A 22,221-nucleotide genomic window follows, 5' to 3' on the forward strand; every position below is an offset into this window, starting at 1 on the left:
CACTTCCTTCAGAGCATTTCCTGTCTTCATCCAGAGAAGCTTGGTATCAAGTTGTGGGAGACAAAGCCCAGAATAACCCTCTCCCCGGGAGCTTCCCTGCTAGTGGGGACAGACACGATGCACGGGCCGACAGACGTGAACGGTGTTCTAGATCTCTAAAGGCCTGTTTGTCCACTGTTTCCTGTAACAGGGCGGCCAGCTCCCTGAGGCCAAGTTTGATCTGCCTTGATTTCTGCTGAATTTCCAGTGCCTGGCACGGTGTTTGTACATCATGTGCTTCAAAAACTAATAATAATCAAGGATAGGATTTGGGAGAGATCAAGTTGATAACAGTAGACACAAAGTGGATAATCCATGCTAAAGCTCTCAGTGTAGTGCCTGGAACGCGGTAAACACTTTGTATAAGTGTTGGCAGTTTTTCAATTAGATTACAAAGCTGTGTTCTTAACTACTTACCACACCATGCCTATAATAATAACAATTATAACTGATCACTGTATAGAATTATATGGAGCAACGTGGAACCAGTGAATTCTCCTGCGTGCCATGAACAGCCTCGGCACATTAAAATAATCTTACTTAATTGTAGCACCACAGACACGGTAAAAGTTAGGGAAGTCGAAGTACCAGATGTCTATGAAGGAAAGCAGACTGGGTGAGCCCACAGTCAGGCACAGAGTGCTGTGTGACGTCGGAGGAGGAGGAGACTGTGTGGCCCAGTGGCTGGGAGGGATCTATGTGTGGGCTGCTGCTAGAAGGACTTGGAGGGCAGCACCCCAGCAGGGAAACAGGGCAGGGCCACACAGAGGGACAGCTGAGAGTGCTCCAGATGGGGCCCACCCGCAGCCAGAGGGGGACGGATGGCGGCCATGCACAGGAACTTAAGACTCCCGGGTCGGGAGCCCTCAGAGTGCATACACACAGCAGCAAACAGAAACAGAATTGGGAGCCGTGGGGAGATTAACTGGGTCCTGAGATAGCGAAGGGGTGGTGAGGTGGAGCTAGTTTATAGGTCTACTGCCACCGCCAGGGGCGGGGAAGAGGCCTGGTTTTGGGGGGTGGTGGCAGAATGAAGGGAGTGGACGCGCAGCCCAGGTGCAGGTGGGAGTGAGGAGGTGGGAGACCTGGCCGGGCTCTTCTGATTCGCTTGACAACTCTTTTTTGTTGCTGTTGCTGGTTCTGGGAGGCAGCCCTTTTGAGTTTGTATTTTGAGACAGGCTCTCACTAAGTTGCTGGGACTGGCTTGGAACTTGTGATCCTCCTGCTGTGGCTCCCAAGTAGCTGGGACGCAGGCCTGCACCGCGGCACCTAGCTCCTTCTTGTGAGGGACTTGAGCCCTTCCCTGACTTGAGACTGTCCACTCTCCATGGCTTCATATGGTGTTCTCTTGGTGGCAGCAGAGCAGATGGCCCTAAGGGACAGGTGTGGCACTCAGGGTCTTCTCACAAGGCAGCTCTACACAGCGTGCTTTAAGACAGATGGTGGCACGAATGTGTTCTTCAATTGTCATTGGTTAATGACTCTCCAGGGGTCCGCCTCAGGGAGCCCAGAGAAACCCACACTCTCTATTCTGGTGACATCCCAAACACTAAAATCAGGTTCTCCCCACCCTGTTATCAGCACTGTCACAGGCTGACTGACGCATGGATTTGCGGGTAGGAGAGGCTGAGTTCTGTGACTCCGTCCCCAGCCCTCTCTGTTGCTGGGGTTCCTGAGGGAGCTGCCCCTCCTGGCCCAGAGGTGGAGCCCAGCCCTGGGTGCACAGGATGCCTCCGGGTCTCCCAAACCAGCTCACAGCCAGGAAGTCGGGAGTTTTCTCCTAGTGAGCTCTAGTGCCTTAGGAGGGGGCAGAGGCCGAACTTCAGATTTGTTCTCCTTATTTGTTTTCTTGTAAAACAAACTCAGCGTCTCCAACAGCTGATTCCATGTAGCTGAAACTTGGTGCCAAGTGCTGATCCTAGGGCGGGTGGGTTTTGTGTTCAGTGCAGAGCGTCTCCCTCATCCAAGACACGTCCTTGGAAAGGGCTGCAAGATGTCCTTTCCTCTCAGCACGTCACCCTTTGTGCGGTGGCACGGCCTCTCCAGACCCACTCTTTGTCCCTCCTCAGACTCCTCCACTTACTGCCTTCAGTCAGGTTTGGCTGGTGGGAGCCACTAGCATGAGACCACAACCAGGGGACAGGGGTCGGGACATTTATTTCCCTGACCTCCAGGTGGTCAGGGGCCCCTCTCCCTTGGCCATGGCTCTTGTGGGGCTCTGGAAACAGCTTCCTCACTTTGTCCCTCAGCACCAGGGTGGGACCACCCTCTCCCTCTGACCCCTTCCCTCTGGTGCTCTGCAAACGTCCCACCTGGAGCTCCCCTCGGTCACCACTGTAGATGTGCCCGCTGCTTCCTGTGGGGCTTTTACCAACAGGCAGACAGCACGCGGGATTGCCACTGTCACCCTCGGTTAGGTATAATGCAGAAGTCACACTTGGGAGTCTAACAGTTCAATCCCAGATATTTCCTCAAGTTCATCATAAATCAGATACAATTGTTATTGATGTGGTTTCCAAAAATAGACTCTGGACTCCAGGAATAAGCCGAATCCAGAGACTTGAATTCTCAGACAGACTCCCTGGGCGGCAGGGTCCCCAGCAAGGCCAGCAAGGACCTCTCTGGCTTCCCCTGCTAGTAAGCAAGCTGGTCTACAGGTGCCCCTAAAGCCTAAAAACTCAACACAAGTGGGCAGTGTACATCCCGGCTGGAGGAAGGCTGGCGACTCTTCAGCTCCACACCCCTCAACGGCTTGGTCCACCTTCAGAGAAGGGAGTTGGAATGGACCAGGAGTGAGTTGTGAGATGTCTCCTGACATGACGGGGACCCATCTGTGTGTTGTGTGAGTGATGTTAAAAACGAGGCCAGGGCAGACACCTGGGTTAACTGGCTCCGTGGAGACGGCACAGGGCCCGTCCAGTGATATCCTCAGTCCTCCCCTCAGAAGATGCTCCTTCTGTGGGTGCCCAGCTGCTCACGCCTGGGTCAGAAGCCTCCCCACAGCACGAAGGAGAGGCAGCCCCGAGCTCCTGGAGGCCCAGGGCCGGTGGGAGCAGCCTCTTGGTGCGGAGGGTGCCAGGAGGGCACCTTTGTACACAGTGGGAGTACACAGGCTCAGGGGAGCCCACTGAGGCCACAGTGAACAGGAAGAAGGAAAGGGGAGAAGGGGGGGAATGGGACGAAGACTGAGCCCCCTGCCCCGCCCCGCCAAGCTCCTGTCCGTCATGAGGGGAGATGGGCCAGCAGAAACTGAGCTGTGGGTACAGAAAGGGGGAGGCAGGAAATGAACTCAGCAGCTCCAACAGCAGCTGCGTGCCGTGCAGGGATCGGGCGTCATGCTGGCACCCTTCGCCTTAGCATTTTCGTCTTTGAGCCCATGAGGCACGTGATGCTGAGCCAATCCATGCAGGAAGGCTGCCTTGTCTCCACGTCCCGTGCAGCTCAGGTTTTAGAGAAGGGATCCCAGGATCACCAGTTACTGTTTGCCCACTGGTGGATTCCTCCTTACTCTTGCCCTCTCGATAATCAAGTCGTTGCCAGCTGTGTCCCTGGGCTGGGCTTCATGGTTACTCAAGACATCTCAGACCCCTGCATGGCACAGGCCTGTTCAAATCCGACCAGGGTCTGCGGCCCCACAGGAGCTCTGGAGACCAGCCCACCAGTGGAGGTTGTAAGGTGTTCAAAGTCCTGTGCTTGCTCCAGCAACCCAACCTGTGTCTTAGGGGCAGAAATGTCTTGGTGACAAGGGTAAAGACTTCTCACCAGCTCAGCCCACCCACAGGGCAAGGAAGGACCAAGTACACTCTCATTATCCAATCAGCCTTCAAGAAATGAAAGCAAGGATGGCCACGAGGTTTTATAAAAACTCATCTCCACCTGGTACTGTTGGGCTTTCCTGGTCTCCCTCGGGCTGGCTTTGTGTTCCTGTCATTCCAAGGGACCCTCTCTGTACCCCAGACCTTGCCGCCTACACACTAACCTCACTCTTTCTAGTTCCTTCTGTTGCTCCCGGGCGAGGTGGGGGTGGGTCCTAGAATGGCCTCTCAGCTGCCCTCCATCCTGGACCAAATCTTCTTTTATTATATAACAACGGGACGGTGGTGGCATCGCCTGGAGGCACAGATTTTGTGGAGCAAGGTGAGGTTGGCCATGACTTCTGAAATGAGTTTCCCCTAACATCTAAAGAGCTAAAGTGACCAGAGTGCAGAAGGAAGGTTTCACAACAAACCAATTTAATGGAGATCCAAGATATTAAACAGAGCTGGGCACTGCTGACAGATTTCCTGGGACTTGTTACGAAACCACTTGAACAGAACCAAGTCCTGCCTTCATGGCCTTCTGGATGTACACTGGACTCTCCAACAAACTGCAATTCCTTTCACGCTCTCCTCTCCAGTCCAGGACACACACTGTCGAACACATAAGCACCAAAGCACAGAGGGCCCTGGACGACAGAAAACGGCCGAGCTGGCCCAGCATGGCTCCTCTCCTCCCACCCTGCACCCAGTGTCCTTCCACTCGGGCACTGCCACTCTGCCTGTTGGTGGTGGCAGAGTGTGCTGAGCCCTGTGTTCCGCTGAGCGGCAGGTGGCCCAGGCCCTGTTCAGTCCTCCCTCCTCCTCTGCAGCTTAGACCTGGTCTCCTCTTGCCGGCGTCTCCAAGCAGCGATGATGGCTTCGTCGTCCATCTCCTCCTCTTCCTCTCTGTCTGTGCTTCTCCGATACTGGCTCCTCCGCCCAGAGGCAAACCTGCCCTCCTCTCTGTTTTCTGTCCTCTCTTTCTCGCCTTCCTCGTCAGACCTCATGAAGCTCTGGGTGAATTTCCTCTTGGCTCCGAACTCAGAGAAGTCCGACTTGGATGACTCTTCCACGTCCTCCCAGTCCCTGGGCCTAGCCCAGTCCCGGCGCCGTGGCTCTGGGGACTCTTCCCCTTCGGAGGGCTCAGGGGTCCGGCGGAAGAAGTAGGGCTCCGGGCTCTCCTCTCGGGAGCTGGAGGTCTCACTGAATGTGGACCTGGAGAACTTGTGTGTCTCTCTGCCCTCCCTGGTGGAGGACGAGGAGAAACGGGAAGTGCTCCTCACAGAGCTGCCGTCCACATCGTGGTAGGAGGAGGTGTCCTGCTCCTCTGACCGGGATTTGGAGAACTTGTAACTGGAGGACGTGGACTCGGTTTCCCGGTGCAGGGAAGATCTGGTGAACCTCTCCCTGGAGCTGCCAGACCAGTCACTCTGGGGAGGAGAGTCTTCCTCTGTCCTGAGGCCACTGAGCCACTTGTTGATGCTGCTGTCCATCTCCTTGCCATTTCTGCTGCCTCTCCTACAGTGGTCAGAGACCACCAGGGAGGAAGAGGCGTCCGTTTCAGGCTTTTGGGAGTTACTGCGGGAAGAGAGTCGGAAGCTCCCGATGGCGCTGTCTGTGTCCCCATCCCTATCACCGGCACCATCATCCTCTTCCTTGACCTTCTTCTTCTTGAACAGGGAGCTGCGTTTGTTGTCGGAGGCCAGCTTCTCCATTTGGTACTCGGACATCTTCTCCCTCAGCTCCATCTGCATCTCCCTCTCCTTGCGGCCGAGCTCCTTTAGGTCCACATTGTCAGCAAAGAGGCTGTAGATGGGCTTGCTGGTCCCCCTGACCCTGCTCCCAGCCCCTTCGGCCCTGGAGCTCAGTGAGGTGCTGGAGGACAGCACGGACTGGGAGTCGGAGCTGGGCCTTGCCTGGCTCTGGCCCAGCAGGCGGTCACCCAGAAGGGAGCTGCTCTGTCCACTGAGCATGGAGACTTGGTCGTCCCCCAGGCAGCTGGTGGCTGGCCCTGCCCTCATGCTTGCCACGGACGGTGAGCGAGACAGCAGCAGCATTTCACCCTGCTTCTGAGCCAGGGTCTCACTGACCACGCTGGCAATCCAGTTCTGGATGCTGGCGATGGAAATGGTGTCTCCAGGCCCCACTGGCAGGCTGGGCAGGGGGGTGCTGGGGTTGGCGGCTGAGCATCCCCCAATGCTGCTGGCAGCCTGGGACAGGTGGGAGTGGTGGCTCTGGGCGCTCAGTACTGACCCTGTGTCCCCATTAGCACTGACGGAGCAGGCTGAAGAGCAGAAGGCGGACAGGGGGATGCTCCCGCTGGCCACGGAGCCGTCCACCTCCCAGCTCGCTGTGGACTGGCTCTCCTCCAGCGTCCGCCGACTCCTCTCCAGCAGCTCCAGCCTTCGCTGTCTCTTCTTGGCCAGGACGGCGTCCTCCGCCTTGCTCAGCTCCATCACCTCCTCCTTGTTCTCGCTGCCCACCTTCTTCTGGTGCCTCAGCTTCCAGGCCTGGTAGGCGGTCAGGCTGACCTCTGAGGGGTTCCTCTCCCCGGGGGCATCCTCGGGGCCCTGCGCCTCACCGCTGCCGTCCCCGGCCCCTAGGTCTTTCTTGTGGAATCCAAACTGGATTCTCTTGATCTTCCACCTCTCCAGGGCAGTGAGCTTGTCCTTGTTCCTGCTGCAGAAGTTGTAGAAGGAGCTGGCCTCGGAGCACACGCTCTGCTGGTCATCCTCGGGCACCGTGCTCCCGGCCTCCTCCTCCCTCCTGCTCCTGGAGCGGAACTCCCGCGCGGCCTCCCTCTCGATCTCCAGCAGCCTCTCGTTCCACAGGTCCCACGTGCTCTCGGTGGACACCGAGTCCGAGCGGCGCCGGGCGCCTGGGCTGGGGCCGCCGAGCTCCAGCTGCCGCAGGACGCGCGCCTCCCGGCTGAGCGCGCTCTCGCTCTCGGAGACGCTGCTCTGGCTCCGCGCGCGCCGGCGCCTCCACGCGGACCTGCCCCCCTCCTCCTGGACCTCCTCGTCCTCCTCCTCCGAGGCCCACCGCTGGTGGCCCTGGGCGTGGTACCTCTCGTTCCGGCTCTGCCACTCCCGGACGGTCCTCTCCACGCCCTGGTCCTCGGGCTCCTGCTCCTGGCTGGCCTGGCGCAAAGAGGCCGGCCCTGGACACTGTCCACCCCGGGCCGCGCTGCCCGCCGCGAGGCCCTGGCCCTTCTTCCACTCCTCGTACAGCTTCTCCTCCTCCTCCTCGTCAATGAGGGGCTCGGAGGCCTGGCTGGCCTTCCCCAGGGAGCAGCCGCTGAGGTGGCTGGTGGCCTCGTCCTCCTCCTCCACCGTCAGCTGCGCTCGCGCCCCGAGGGTGCCCCGCGCCTCCAGGCCCTCGCCGGCTCCCTCTGGGCCGCAGTCCTCCTCCCTCTGCTCCATCAGCTGCTCGTTGAGCTCCCGCAGCTGCTTCAGGAAGCCCTCGTTGGGATAGATGGCCCGCTTCCTGCGCACGGCCATCAAGGCCTCCAGGATGGCCATGTTGTGGAAGATCATCAGGTAGGCCACCACCAGCACTGCCGACCGGCTGATGCCCATTTCGCTGCTGACCAGGACTTTCCCTGAAAAGAGAACACACAGAGACGTGATGCCACCGTGGGCTGCCCGGTCCTGCTTCTCTGAAGTGCTGTTTGGGGTGCTGGACCCAGTGCTTGGAGCTGCTGTTCACCATCGTCCCCGAGTCAGAGCAGATCCCAGGGCTGAAGAGCACCCCAGTCAGTGGGAGCTGGGGATTGCCCTGTACAGGGTCCTCATGCCGGCTGGCCACCACCAGCCTCTGCAGGATGCTTCCTGCGATTTGGAGCTCACTGGCTCCTGGAGACAAGTGGACATGGCCCCCTACATGTGGGATCACTCGAGTCTTGGAAGTTCTTTCTTATCTAGGGCAAAGCTTAACAGTGCAATGGCAGCCAGCGCTCCTATTCTGACATTCTGGATTCAAGAATGAATACGTCCATGTGATCCCGACCTAGGTGCAAAAATCCTCGAGAGGATCACTATCATATTCTTCCCTAAGGATTTTTTTTCTGGCTATTATGTGTCTTTCAATCAATATTCAAACTATCTTTTTCATATTTCCATGCTATTCTAGACACTCTCCTCCAGGTTAAGAGTTAAATTTATCAGTTGCTCACTGAAAAGTTTGGATCTAGGATGGAGCCAAACATGTCACGTTTGACTGAATGGCATACAGTAGGTGGAACCCTCACCACTCTGGCTCTAAGAACATAGCCTTCGTTCATGCATTCTGTATTAGTCAGCTATCCATTACTATAATGAAATACCTGAGGCAGGCTACTTTACAAAGAAAAATAGTTTATTTGGGCTTATGGTTCTGGAAGTACGACATCCAGGGGCCTCATCTGGTGATGGCCTGCCTACTGGCAGAGTCCCAAGGCAGTGCAGAGCATTACAGGATAAGAGGCAGGGAGCATGCATATGTGTCTCCCTTTATCTTCCCCCCTTCTTCAAACGTTTCCAGGATTCCATCATGAGGCTCCACCCTAATGCCTGCATCTGAACCTCATCACTTCCCAAAGGTCTCTGAACACCATACTCTGATTAAGTTCCCACCCTCTTAACACCTCACAATGGGATTAAATTCCAATACGGGAAATGCTGGGCGACACTCAGACCAACCTGAACCACAGCACCACGTGCCCGGGCCTGTGGTCTGTGTGGGTGGGCATGTCACACAATGAGCTCAAGTCGTCTTCTGTATCAACCTAAATCTATAACACTTAAAAAAATCACTAAGTCTGTCTTCCTTATCTCATAGCATCTCAGATTCCTACCAGTACTGCGCTAGCTGTGATCTGCTTGTAGTCTGCGAGGCTTGTCCGGTTGTGACCCTGCCATTCAGCACGTCAGTTATCTGCCACCTCCCTTGTGCTTCCCCTCTGCCCTGAACGGGATGGCCTTGACGTCTACCCTGCCCCTCTAATGCTGACTTATAGTGCAGACCAGACCCCTGGAGACCTTCTTCCTGGCCGACACTGTCTGTCTGCCCACAGTCTTGGGGACCTTTAGCGTCGGCTGAGAGCCCTGATTAGATGAGATGGGAGGCGAGGCTCCTTATTCTGTCTCCCTGCCAGCCAAGGCCATGCCTTTGTCACACAAGGGGTCAGAGATGAGATGGGCCCTGAGGCCCAGGGATGCTGCAGGTACTATTGCCAAGATCCCGTAGCCACTGGGGACACAGGAGAGCAGAGTCCAGGGGCTCAGACCACTGCTTACCTATGGGCTGCCTGCCCCTCCCACTCCAGCCCAGGGCTCCATGGTCCCTCCTGGGCCATCTGGGAGGACCAAGGCCTCACCTTGGACTTGCCAATGCATTCCAGGACGTGACCACCCAGTCCTCCTCATAAGGGCATCAGAGCCCACTCAGACGAGGCTGCAGGTTCCGTGTGTCTCTGGGCCTACTCTGTACCCTGGGGTCCCTCCGAGGAGCCGGGGTGGCCTGAGGGACTGCTGGTGGGTAGAAGCCCATGACAATGGGCAGAGGCAGGTGATCAGCTAATGCCAAGCCTGCGTTTGCCACCCAGGGAAGTGAGGAAGGGTGGGACCAAGAGTGCCCTGCCTGTCCTTGCTCCTGGCCACTCTGTGCCACACTCCTGTGGTCTCTGGGTCCTCCCGTGGCCTCCTATTGAAGGCCTCTGCTGCTGTGAAGGGTTGGGGTGGTTTTCTATTAGTAGCAACCAAGGGCATCTTGATTGTTACATCTGGCAAAGTCACCAGACTGCCGGCGGGTCTCGGCTTCCAGGACGGTTAGATGTGGATAACAGTACTGCCCTGAGGGGTTGGGGTGTCCCTTTCCACCCTCCTCCTTGTTAGCAGCTAGTGTCCAAGCATCTACCAGCAGAGGAAGCCACAGGAAGAAGGCTCTAGAGTAGGGGCGTTCACGAGTGGGACCTACCCCACAGGTAGAGTCAGGGCATGGCCCTCTGCTGCCTGCTCAAGAGCGAGGCTGGAGGGACAGGAGAGTGTGGGAGGCCAACTTTGCACATGACTGAGTCACACTCCCCAGCTGAGTACTGAGGCGCTCAGTCTCAGAAATGTGGCAGAGCTTTCCCCACCCTTCTTGGGTTCATGGGTCGGTGTCTCGTGCACAGGTGTATCTTCCTACAGCCCCGTGGGTGGAGCTACGCTCACCTGTTCCTTTGCAATATTACCCCTTGCCTGTTTAGGGTAGAATCTTCCATGGAAGTGCCTGTGTGTGTCCCCTTCTCTTACTGTGCCCTTGGGTGTGGCCTACCCAGGTGTCAATCAACCTGCTGACAGTGGACATCATGAAGATACTCAGTCCCCTGAAACCTGACCCCTTGCCTCATTTGAGTAGCTTTTCCTCAATAAAAGGGGTCAGCGCATGTTCTCGCTCTCTCTCTTCCTGTGGACCCTTAAGGTCAGAGGAGCCGTCACAGTGACCCCAAAGAAAAAGGTATTTGGGTCTCTTGTCTCTTGCATAGCCCAGTCAGCCCAGTTCAACTGGAGTGATCCCTGAGCCTTTAGCCATGAGAACAGAAACCTGGCAGGAGAGGCCACCTCACCGGCAGACTGGGTGCATGCCTGCTGACACCAACGTGGGTGTTCAATGTGGGCTGGCCCCTCATGGACACAGCAAGGAGCTTCCTCCCGGAGCCGCAGCTCCTGTACCCAATGCAACATCCTCCCTCCGCCTCCCCACAGGCTCTTGTGGTACCTTGGTGGCCCCAAAAATGAGTTGAAGCCTCTTTCGCCCTGGATGCTGTGGGGACCTGCCACCCACCCTGTATCTGACGCACTTGGCTCCCTCTCCACAGGGAGGTTGGCCTTGCTCTCCAGGTTTAGTGGCAGGAACAGGTCCCCTCCCACAGACCCTGGACAGATGCCAGCAACCCTAATGTGTCCAAAGGCCCATGTTTTTTAAAGTAGGAGATTTTAAGCGTTGCATGTGTGTGTGTGTGTGTGTGTGTGTGTGTATTTACGACACACACGTTACGTGTGTGCTTGTCCCATTAGATGTGACCTATCCCTGATGTTGCTGGTGACAGGAAATGCCCTTCCCAGGAATGCCACATGGTTTATTACAATAATGGCATGACGTTCAGGCATTCAACAAGAGCTGCGTGTTGTGCTAAATAAACTCTGATATGCATTAAAGATTTTTATCCTTCATGGCAACTTTATTTTTTAAATTTTTTTTTAGTATTTATTTTTTAGTTGGGCACAACGTCTTTATTTTAGGGCCTCGCACGTGCCAGGCGAGTGCTCTCCCGCTGAGCCACAGCCCAGCCCCTCATGACAACTTTAGAATCAGATGTTTTAATCTTTGTTCTATGTAGAAGAGAACCGGAGCTCCCTGGGACAGGGAAACAGCCCAGTCCAGGTGGAAAAAGCCGAACGAATCCTGGACTGAGACCCTGCCCTCTGGCTGCCGTTCTGTAGCCACTGTCCTGGCTCCAGCCTGTCCTCCAGGCTCTTCTGTGGCTACTCTCAGATCACTTCCCCTGGGGACCAGGGCAGAAACAGTTGGGTCAAAGGCACTCAGAAGGACCTCCCAGATGGCCTCTCCAAGGAGCCGGTCAGCCCTGGGAGCCATCGCAGGACAGTCCCTACCTTGTGCTTGTCACCACCCCACACCTCCCGCCCTCCCTTTCATCTCTCCTTGGCTAGCTTAAGCGTGTCCATCTGTTGCCTGGGTGCCACCACAGCACTGGCACACGAGAGGCCCCCGGGATCGCTTGTGGGGTCAATGATCATCCTGTCCTTTTTCCTAGAGAAACAGCCGTGTTGTCAGATCCCCTCAGATAACCGTGACACCCCCTTGCTTCTACCCAGGGGGAGTCCACAGCCTGAGCAGCAGAGCCCCTCACCTCTGTAGGTCAGCAGGGCCTCATCGAGGAACTCCGCAGCCTTCCGGAAGTGCTGGGAGATGTCCACCTCGGGGAAGTCGTCCACCTCCACGCCCAGGTACTGGATCTCCAGCCCAGTGTAGAATTCAGGGCCAGTGTAGACACCGGTGCCGTGTGCAGCATTCAGGATGTGGGTGATGCCCAGCCTCTTCAGCCGCCCCTTGTTCACAGCCGCGCTCCTGCAGGGAGAGCCGGGCAGGTTGACCACTATAGTGGGAGCCTGCCTCTGGGCCTGGAGAAGCAGCAGGTGAGTGCCTCCTCCTCTCCCCAGGAGGTCTGGGGCTCACCGTGGACACCTGTATTTAAAGGGGCCTGACTTGGCTGCTGCACGAGAGAGAGAAGAGATGGAGCTGGATGGGCAGGGTGGGGAGAACGAGATTGGGGTGCAAGGGATCTTTAGGGTGGTCCAGGGTTCTCTAGTTGCGAATCCCATACCTTGGGAATGCACACTCACCCAAGCACAAAGTTGGCAGACAAGACATTAGGTGTGTTGTGCACGGGTAACACACACGGAATGCCCAAATCCCTTCATGTTCATCATCTCATTTTCTCCTTACAGTAAACTCAAGGCAACAATTTTAACTCCATTCAAAGATTCTAAAAATGAATAACTGCCCAAGACCGTGAAAGAAGAAAAAGATGGAACAAGAACCAGTGTTTCTGAGCCCTTTGTGCTGCAGCTGAGTTTGAAGGGCTCGATTTGAGAGCTCTGAGCACAGGCCTGCCTGGGAAGGAGCAGGACAGTGAGCTGGGGCAGCTGGAGATGCCTGGGGCCACAAGCCAAGTGCTTCTGGTGGTGAACACGCAGGATTTGGTCCCTGCCCTGGGAATCAGGCCCCAGGCACCCGTCAGACCTCATGTCCATAGCTATCTCCTACTGCCCGCCCGGGCCCGGGTCCCCCTGTGTTTGTTGACAAATGGGTAATTACACTGGGAGCACATCCATTCGGCAGGCAGTGGATCAGCCAGAATCAGTTTCTTATATTAACCTGCTGGTACCAATTATGCTCTGGTAAGGCCTGGAGGGATAACACGTGGAATGTGGAAGTTGTCTTTGTCTTTGTTCTGGAAACTATTCATAAACTTTTAAAAAATAACATTTTTCTGATTACGAAGACAATAAATGTCTTGGGAACTTGTAAAATTCATAACAAACCTAGATAGGAAACTAAAGCCACTTGTAAAACCACTTCCCAGAGGCTCCTATTGCTAACTTGTTGTTGATGGAAAAGCGCGCATGCGAGCACACACACACACACACACACACACACACACACACACCCCTCTGCCTATCTGTGAGCATACAGTATTCTTTTGTAACCCGGTTTCCCGCCCACTGTGTGGCACACACATTCGTGTGTTGGTGAGCACGCGTGCAGACCAGCGCTGAGGACGGCTCCTGCCGTTCTGTCCGATGGCTGTTGTGGATGTCCAGAGAGGTGGACATGGTATCAGGAGTCTGTGTCAGGAAAGGAGGCTCAGAGGAGGCACCCACGGGACAAGGCTAGATCAGGGAGCCTGGGCACCTCTCTTGGCGGGTTTGGGGAGTCTCTCCCCAGGCCAGGGCAGGGCACGTGGTCAGGAAGCCTCGGGGGCTGGAGCTGCGAGGGCCGTGGGCGGAAGCTGAAGGAATGTCACCTCTCCCAGGCACTAACAGAGGGGGACAAAGGTCACCACGACCACCAAGGTCACACTCACTTCTCAGCTATGAAGACGTTGGGCCAGACCTCGTCCACCTCGTTCCGAGGGGCCTCCTGGCGGTCCTGGACCAGGGCCCGCTGCAGGTCCAGCACGCAGGGCGTGTTGTAGAGGCTGCTGTCATCCATCTTCTCCCTGACCCGGTTGTACAGGTCCTCCACCAGCAGCTGCTCAGCGGACTCCAGCAGGCCCGCACACTCTGCGTCTGCTCTGAGCCCCCGAGGCTTGAGTTCTACAGGGAACAGGTGGCATTTGCTTTAGGGAGTGAGGACACCGTAGCCTTCCCTGTTCCTTGGAGAACTTGCTCCTGGCCAGCTTTCTTGGGACTGTGGGCATGAGCTGAATGCCAGGGGATCTGCCAGGACGGACTTAGCAAGGCCCCAATGGCCCTCTGCACCAGCTAGACAGGGTCAGGGTCAGGGTCAGCTGCAGGTGGGCATGGGTGATGGGAAGAAGCTGGGTTCCCTTACTCTCTCTCCTTGGTTTCTCTAACGCTGGCTGCTCACAGTTTAGACATGGTCCTTGAGAACTAGGGTCTGTCTGAGTCACACTTAGGAGTCCTATGGCGCTCAGCACGAAGTGGATGATCCGAGTTATTTACCAAATGGGTGAACCATGTTCTTCCCTAACCTGGTTCGCTCTGCTAGTTGGACTCCCTTACCTGTGGAATGCAAATTACCCTGGGAAAGTAAAGCTTTCAGGAGTCACGGATACTGCGCTACCTGAGTGTTCACTTTAACTGTTTCAGTTAGTATTTGCTTCCCCGCACCAGAGCCTGAGCACCTGGAGTCCCCAGCCGTCCTGACTCCAGACAAGTGAGTTTACCAATCTCAAACCAGATTCAGTGTCTCTCTGACACCAGGTCAGAAAAGCTCAAATTCCAGACCAGCTCAGAGTCTGACTCATCCGTCTGAGCCGACCTTATCTCCTGATAATATACCAGCTCACAAGTTAGCCAACGGGAGGGGCCAGGGAGCAAGATGCTTTCCTTCCCTAAGGAGGCGGGAAGGAATAGGAGAGAGAAAAGCCTCTCCGGGCAGCCAAATGCACTGACGGAGGGAAGAAGAGAGAGGAGAGGTGCGGCCTCTGCGATGGACATGGCCTCTGGCCTGCACCTCCTCCTCCCTGAGGGGTGGCCTCCTGCAGTGGTGGCTGTGGAAGAGGGACAGCCCTTCAGGGAAGTATCAGGCAGGTTTCTGAAGTGGGCTGCTGTTCCAGGACTGGAGTCCAGGGAGTCCGGCTGTGCCTGGGCCCTGGCGGAGGATTCTGTCTGTCTGAAGTGAGGAGTACCCGCCCCTTGCAGTTCCAGCAGGTCCCACTCTAAATGTTCTCTGATCTCTGTTTCAAAAGCAGGAAGGAGACTGCAATGCCAGAGCTCTGTGTTGTTTAAAAATAGATGAAGCGTTCCTATTTTCCCCACCACTCAGATTTCTCTCCTGGCTCCCTGGGGTCTCCTACAGATATAAAAGTACAAGGAACGAGATCTCTTTCCTCTGCTGCCTGTAGACGGAGGGCTCTCCCGGGCTCAGTGGAAGACACAGCACTGTCTTCCTGAGCCTTGGAGCAGCAGTTGTTTTGATTTCCTTCCTTTTCGGTTTACAAACAAATGTCCCTTTCCTTGCCTGGCCCTCCTGCTTTCCCTGGGCCTCTGGTTGGAGAACATAAGATGTGCACTTCCCTCACCTTGGTTACAGTACACCCACTGCCTGAGCAAGGTTCCTAATTATTCCTGTAATAATTGGCTTCCGAAGAAAGCCGAGGCCACACCCATCTGCTGGCCCTTCCCGGGAGGTGGCCAGCCCAACTCTGCCCTCCTGATCCCTAGTGCTGGTAACATTTTAACCTGCCACCTGATACATTGTCCTTTCTCCACGATACATTGTTTTTCCTTTCCTCTGAGTCCTTCAGGCACTAAGGCTGATGCAAGTTAGTTTTAATGCCTTAGGAAAGGGGAGAGAAGATAAGACCCGGAATAAAAAAGCCATTTCTCATCTTTTGCTTCAAACTAGACATTGAATGTGCACAGCATTCTGTAGACTTGAAAGTACAGCTTTCAAAGAGAAAAGGAGGTTTCTACAACTCCTCAAGCTGGACTGTAACTCATCAAGGCCTGGAGAGCGGCCTGCGGAGTGAAGCACAGGGCCGAGGTGACCCGGGCGGAGGTTAGGAACTCCCACACAGGAAGGAGGAAGAAGGCCCTGCCGTGCTGCGGTGTGCAGGGGAAATGCCGGGAGAGCCAGATCAAGGTGCAGGCACTGCCCGGGCCCAGGGCCCGGCCTGGCGTGGAGCAGAGGGTGTGCAGGGGAAATGCCGGGAGAGCCAGATCAAGGTGCAGGCACTGCCCGGGCCCAGGGCCCGGCCTGGCGTGGAGCAGAGGGTGTGCAGGGGAAATGCCGGGAGAGCCAGATCAAGGTGCAGGCACTGCCCGGGCCCAGGGCCCGGCCTGGCGTGGAGCAGAGGGTGTGCAGGGGAAATGCCGGGAGAGCCAGATCAAGGTGCAGGCACTGCCCGGGCCCAGGGCCCGGCCTGGCGTGGAGCAGAGGGTGTGCAGGGGAAATGCCGGGAGAGCCAGATCAAGGTGCAGGCACTGCCCGGGCCCAGGGCCCGGCCTGGCGTGGAGCAGAGGGTGTGCAGGGGAAATGCCGGGAGAGCCAGATCAAGGTGCAGGCACTGCCCGGGCCCAGGGCCCGGCCTGGCGTGGAGCAGAGGGTGTGCAGGGGAAATGCCGAGAGAGCCAGATCAAGGTGCAGGCACTGCCCGGGCCCAGGGCCCGGCCTGGCGTGGAGCAGAGGGGTTGGGAGGAGGTGGGGCCTCCCAGTGTCCAGGGCAGCCAGCCAGGTCGCCCAGCCAGGGCACACTGGATTCTGGTTCTCCGTGAGGTGTGAGAGCTCCAATGTCCTCCAGAGCCCCTGGTGGGGACCCAAAGGGCCAGGGGTCCAAGAGCACCTGTGGTTAAGGTGGACAAGGAGCAGCATGGGTGGTTGGCATGACCGAGGCCAGGGAAGGGACCGTGCCACCAGTGGCAGGAGCCAGATCAAGCCCAAGGGCCAGAGGGTGCTTCTTGAGCAGTGCTGCCTTGCTCTGCCCACCTCCCCCAGAGGCGTGGGGGCCCAGGAAAGCCAAGGAGTGAAGTGAATGATGATCTGTCCAAAAGTGACCGGGAGGAAAAATCCCTCCCACTGGGATGAACATCCTTGAGTGAAGCACAGTCTGCCGTCGCCTTCAAAGGGCAAAGGCACAGTGTGGACCTCGCTCCTGCCCCTTCCTGCCTGCTCCCACGAGCCCCTCAGTGGAAGACCACCAGAAGCTCGGAGGATGCAGACATCCCTTTAGGATCCGTTTGGAGCCATGTGGGCTCTCAGGTTTGGTCTCTCCTATAAGCCACTGGCCCACGACTCTTGAAGCCAACCAAAACAGCTCAACAGGAGGCCGGGGGCAGCTTGGGGCTGCCTCCCCACAGCCAAGGAGAACTGCTGACCTCCTCCCTCCCATCAGAGTTGACAGTGGCTCTGGCAGCTCTGCCCTCTCACGCTGCCCTCCTGAATGGACAGGCCAGGGCCCCCCATGTGGGGACCCCCCGCCCAGGGCCCACCACGTCACCTTCACTGATGATCTGTTTGGCCGCCACGGCCGAGGAAAGGTGAATGGGCTCCATGAAGATGCTCTCCGTCTCTGCATCCGAGACCATCGAGAACCTGAAAGAGGGGGACATGCAGGTGAGGCGACCCTGCGCAGCTCTGAGGGAGGCCGCTCTTGGCAGAGGTGCAGCCTGGACCTGGAATGAGCGCCAACGGCGAACCGTGAGCTGCAGAGGAAAGGCGCTGGGCCTCAGGAACTGCAGAACCCGCACTGCCCACGGCCGTGTCCTGGAGCCTGGCAGAGGTTGCAGCCCTGCTGTGGGGGAGGAGTGCACCCGGGGCTGGGGGACCCACCCTGACGCCACCTCGCTCTCTTAGAGTCCAGCGGTTCTTTCCCGTCTTGTCCTCTGCGGTCAACACTGCAGGGTGACCTGTCGGGGCCTTACAGGGGTCTGCTGGCTGGCTGGCGGGGAGGCTGCGGCCATCCCCTCTGTTCCTGGGTCGTTTCCCGGCTCCTGAGGGGTGGGTAATAATGAAGCCCTGGCACAGGCCAAGAGAAATGCCAAGGGTCAGACTGAGCCCAGGGGTGCCCTCCAGTAACTTGGAGAAATGTCAAGGCTGTTTTCCAAAAGAACTTCAGTGCAGGCACCAAAGGGACCCCTGAGGAGCGTGGGGAGAGACAAGGTTAGGACCACCATGGGTCCCTGCGGACTCTTTCCTAGTGGGTTCTGCTTTCTATGTGTTGGATGAGCTTTGGTGTGCGTGTGTGTGTGTTGGGTTTCTTAATCTTTCCTTTAGGACCAGAGAAGTGGGAAGATTTAGTGGATACCATTTCTGAGTGCCTTCTATGAATTTAATTCTGACAAATCCCCCACAGAGTAGGTTTTACGATTCCCGCTTTACAGATAAAGAAAGAATGGGCAGGTCTTGGGTGAAAACACAGGGCAGTCCTGCTCCACGTCCTGCTGGAATCTCTTCACCACAACACACTGACACCCTCAGGTCAGAACAGAGAAGTGAGACCACTTGCTCAGAAAGCAACCTGAGCCCCAAGGCCCCATAGAGATGCCGACACAGAAAAGTACTTTAAAATACTTGCTGAGAGTGTGGACGGGCTGATGGGGCTCGGTAAAGTTGTCAAGTTGAGTCTGGATAATTGAACAAAGCCAACTCGGGCTAAGACGAATCAGAATGGAGTTAAATTGAGCTCATCAGCAGAACAGCTGCCTTGAAGTGAGTGTGTGCAACACCAGGGTGCACCCTCGGGAGATGGGTGCGCCTGGCACCCGCAAGGCCAAGGAGAAAGAAAGCGCCTTTGCCAGGAGAGAGCAGTAGCCTGCGGTTGTCCCCAGGATGCAGCCACATCTGTCCCTGCAGCTGGAGGGACAGCACAACGTGACCTTATCATCCAAAGTGACCAAGACTGTGTGGTACTTGCTTAAAACCCAACACACAGACCAACGGAACAAAATGGAGAGCCTAGAGATTAATCCACACAGATAAATCTGCTGCCAACTGAATCTCAGTAAAGGAGCTAATAAACGCATGGGAGAAAGGACAGCCTCTTTAGTGTGACTGCTTCCTCAGTTTCTTTCCAGAAAGTTCATATTTTTGGAACATAAAAATGCTGTCTATTTTTGTATGTTAATTTTGTATCCTGAATCCTCACTGAATGCATTTATCAGTTCTAATAGTTCAGGTGGGGTCTACAGGTTTTTCTAGGTGTAGAATCATGCCACCTGCAGACAGGGATAATTTGACTTCCTCCTTCCTACTTGTATTCTTTTATTTCTTGTTCTTGCCTACTGGCTCTGGCTCAGACCTCCAGCACCATGCTGAATCCCAATCATGGAAATGGGTGCCCTTGTCTCCTTCCAGGTCTGAGAGGAAATGCTACAGCTTTTCTCTGCTCCATCGGCGATGTGTGGGTTTATCACATACAGCTTATGTTCTGTTGAGGTTCGGTTCTCCTATGCCTAATTCAGAGTTTTAATCATGAAGAGCTGTTGAATTTTATTAAACGCTTTTCTTCATCTATAGAGAAGAGCATTTGCACTCCGTCCTTCATTCTTTTGCTGCGATGCATTCTGTTTATTGATGAGTCATGTCTGTTCCTCCTGGAATCCCCAGGACACACCACTCTTGACCACATGCTGTTGGGTTCAACTTGCTGGTGTGTCTGAGCACTTCTGCGTCACGCGCATCAGTGGTCTGTGGAGTGTGTGGCTGTGTCCTTGTCTGGTTTTGGTATCAGGGTGATGTTGACCTGGGAAAAATGAGTTTGGAAGAGCTCCTCCCTTTCATTTTTTTCCAATAGTTTGAGAAGAACTGGTGTTAGTTCTTTAAAAGTTTGGTAGAACTAAGCAATGAAACCACTCATCTCAGGCTTTTCTTTGTGGGGAGACTTTTCATGACTGAGTCAGTATTATTTCTCATTATTAGTTCTGTTCAGGTTTTCTGTCTTCATGGTTCAATTGTGGTGGTTGTATTTGTCCAGAAATGTACCCATTTCCTCTAGACTTCCCAATTTGTTAATGTACAGGTGCTCACAACAATCCCTGGTGACCCTCAGATTCCTGTGCTACCCGATGTCACGCCTCCTTCCTCATCCCTGGTTTTATTTACTTGGTCTTCTCTCTTCTAGGAGAGTCTAACTAAAGGTTGGGTGATTTTATGTTTTTGACAAACAACTCTTCATTTTGTTAACCTTTTGTATTTTCTATCTCTGTTTTATTTATTTATACTCTTCATTTTTTTATTTATTTATACTCTTCATTTATTCCTTTCCTTCTATGAATTTTAAGTTGATTTGTTCTTGCTTTTCTAGTTCCACGAGCTGCATCATTAGGTTTCTTATTTGAGATTTTTTAATAATAGGTTCATATTGCTGTAAACTCACCTCTTAGTACAGCTTTCGTTGTGTCCCACAGGTTTTAGTATATTGTGTCCCTTTTCATTTTCATTTGTTTCAGTAATTCTTTCTCTGAGCTTCTTTGATGACCTGTTGTTTACTCAATGGTACGTTGTCTAGTTTCCATGAATTTGAACAGTTTCTAAAGTTCTCTTGTTGATTTCTGGTTTGGTCCTCTGGTCAGCTTGGTTGGATTGGTGGCCTGGGCTGCTGAGCCCTCGGGTCTGCCCTAGAAGCGCTCCACGTGCTGATGGGAAGTGCATCCACTGCTGTGGATGAAATGCCCCGGGAAGGTCTCTTAGTCCATTTGCTCCTGGGTTTTGTTTTGGACTTTAGTACTGATGAACGGGAGTGTTCAAGTTCTGTACTGGGGCCCACCTCTCCCTCTGGACCTAATGGCATTTGCTTTATGAAATTGGGTGCCTCAGCACTAAGTGCTTGCACATTGACAATTCTTATTCCTCTCCTTGAATTGATCTCTTAGGTGTTAAGTGGTTTCCTTTTCTCTTTTTCCAGGGTGATCGTGGTGGGTCTTGCTCTTGGGTTCCATTTTGGAGGCGTGCCTCTCCCATTCCTTCCCTCCCACCCTCTGGTCTTCACTGGTGAAGTGGCTTTCTCTAGGCAGCCTGTGGTCAGGTCTTTTTTAGAATTCATCCAAGCAGTCTGTCTGTGGATTGAAGAATTCCGCCATCTGCATTGCAGGCGACTGTTGATGGGTAAAGGTTTACTCCTGTTGTTTGTTAATTTTCCTCCGGAGGTTTTGAATTTCCTTCCTTCCTTCCTTCCTCTCTCTCTCTTTGGGGTTTTCTGTGTTGATAAGGTTTGGTTCTTTTTCTCCTGTTCATCTGCTTTCCTGGTGGGTTCTGCACTTTGGTAGCTTCCTGTGGTAGGGGTCTTCCTAGATGTCAGACTCCCTTCAGCATCTTTCACACGCCAGTCTGGTGGCGACAGATTCCCTCCGTTTGGGTTTGTCTTAGAAAGTCCCAATTCCTCTTCCTTTCTAAAGTCTGGCTGCTCTGGAGGTTGGCAGATGTTTTTTCAGAACTTCAAATATTTCACCCCGTTTCCTCTAGGCCTGTGCGTTTTCTGCTGAGAAACCTGCTGTTAGTCTAATGGTGGTTCTCTAATGTGACCTGAAGCTTTTCTCTTGCTGCTTTCAGAGTTCCCTGCATGTCCAGATCTTCCCACAATTTGGGAATTTCCCAGCTTTTATCTCACTGACTGAGTTTCCCTGCCTTTCCCCTTCTCTTTCAGAACACCCGTAATTCTAATGTTTGTTTGAAAGTTTCCTGTAAGTCTCAAAGTGCCCCCCACTTTCATTTATTTACTTATGTGACTCTTCGGGTTCAGGAGTTCCTCACTGGCTTGGTCTCCTCTGTAGCAAAGGCCTCGCCGTGGTCCTGCCTGGCTCCCTGGGCCTTCAGTTCGAGGTGGCTGTTAGCTTCTTCTCTGTGACCTCTCTCTGCCGGATTTCTCATGTATGTTGGAGATTGTTTCCCAGTGTTGTCGAGCTGTCTGTCTGTCTGTCTGTGTCCTCCAGTGTCTCATTGAGCTTCCTTAGAACAACTCTGCTGAATTTGTACTCAAGTGTCTCAGGGATTCCCCCCAGTGTCTGCTGCTGGAGTTAGTGTCCTGTGCAGCTGCCATGTCACCTGCTTCTCTGCACTTCCTGTGGCCCTGTGTGGATGTCTGCACATGGGGTGGGTCTGTCACTTTTTCACAGTAAAAGGCGGTCCTGGAGCAGTGTGTGGGGGTCAGTAGGCAGGCTTCTTCCGTCTCTGTGTAGCTTCTTCAGCTGTCATTGATGGCATGGTGTCCTTGATTGACATGGTGCATGTGGCAGCAGGGTTGGAGAGCCTATGCATTGCTGCAGGCCACACAGGGTGGCACATACAGCAGTGGGGTGGGCGTCCTCTTCACGTCCACCCCAGTGGGCTCAGGCAGATACAGGGCAACAGTGGTATGATGGTCAGCCTTTGGGGGCCATGTAGGCATGAGGCCCTGGAGTGAGCCTGGGCAGGATGCAAGCCAGTCTCTGCAGGCCGTGCAGGGTGGGACTGCTCCCCCGAGCCCTGGCAGGTGGGGTGCAGCCTGCATGCAGTGGGTGCCTACGTGGTGCAGTGACCTGTCAGTCTCTGGAGGCTGTGCGGAGTGAGCCACTCCAGCGTGGGGGCGGGGGAGTGAGGCACAACTTGCATGGAGGAGGGGCAGGGTGCCTGGGTGGCCGGCGCGTACCTGTAAGTCTCTGGTGGCTGCATGCAGGTGTCA

At 55.0% G+C, this 22,221-nt stretch overlaps 1 protein-coding gene across 1 annotated transcript in view; it reads right to left on the reverse strand.

Annotated features, from left to right (window-relative positions):
• Positions 1-4,254: 4,254 nt before the first annotated feature.
• The window catches only part of Styxl2 (serine/threonine/tyrosine interacting like 2), a 28,806-nt gene continuing 10,839 nt past the window's right edge, over positions 4,255-22,221 (reverse strand). Inside the window, exons 3-6 of the mRNA XM_076831993.2 lie at positions 17,065-17,159; positions 13,465-13,696; positions 11,728-11,945; positions 4,255-7,437 (exon numbers count right to left, since the gene is read on the reverse strand). Of these exons, the coding sequence (XP_076688108.2) occupies positions 4,643-7,437; positions 11,728-11,945; positions 13,465-13,696; positions 17,065-17,159 (3,340 nt within the window). The 3' untranslated portion in view covers positions 4,255-4,642. The remainder of the gene's footprint in view (positions 7,438-11,727; positions 11,946-13,464; positions 13,697-17,064; positions 17,160-22,221) is intronic.

The sequence above is a fragment of the Callospermophilus lateralis genome, chromosome 13 (genome assembly GCF_048772815.1).
Source record: "Callospermophilus lateralis isolate mCalLat2 chromosome 13, mCalLat2.hap1, whole genome shotgun sequence".
In the NCBI taxonomy this organism is placed as follows: Eukaryota; Metazoa; Chordata; class Mammalia; order Rodentia; family Sciuridae; genus Callospermophilus; species Callospermophilus lateralis.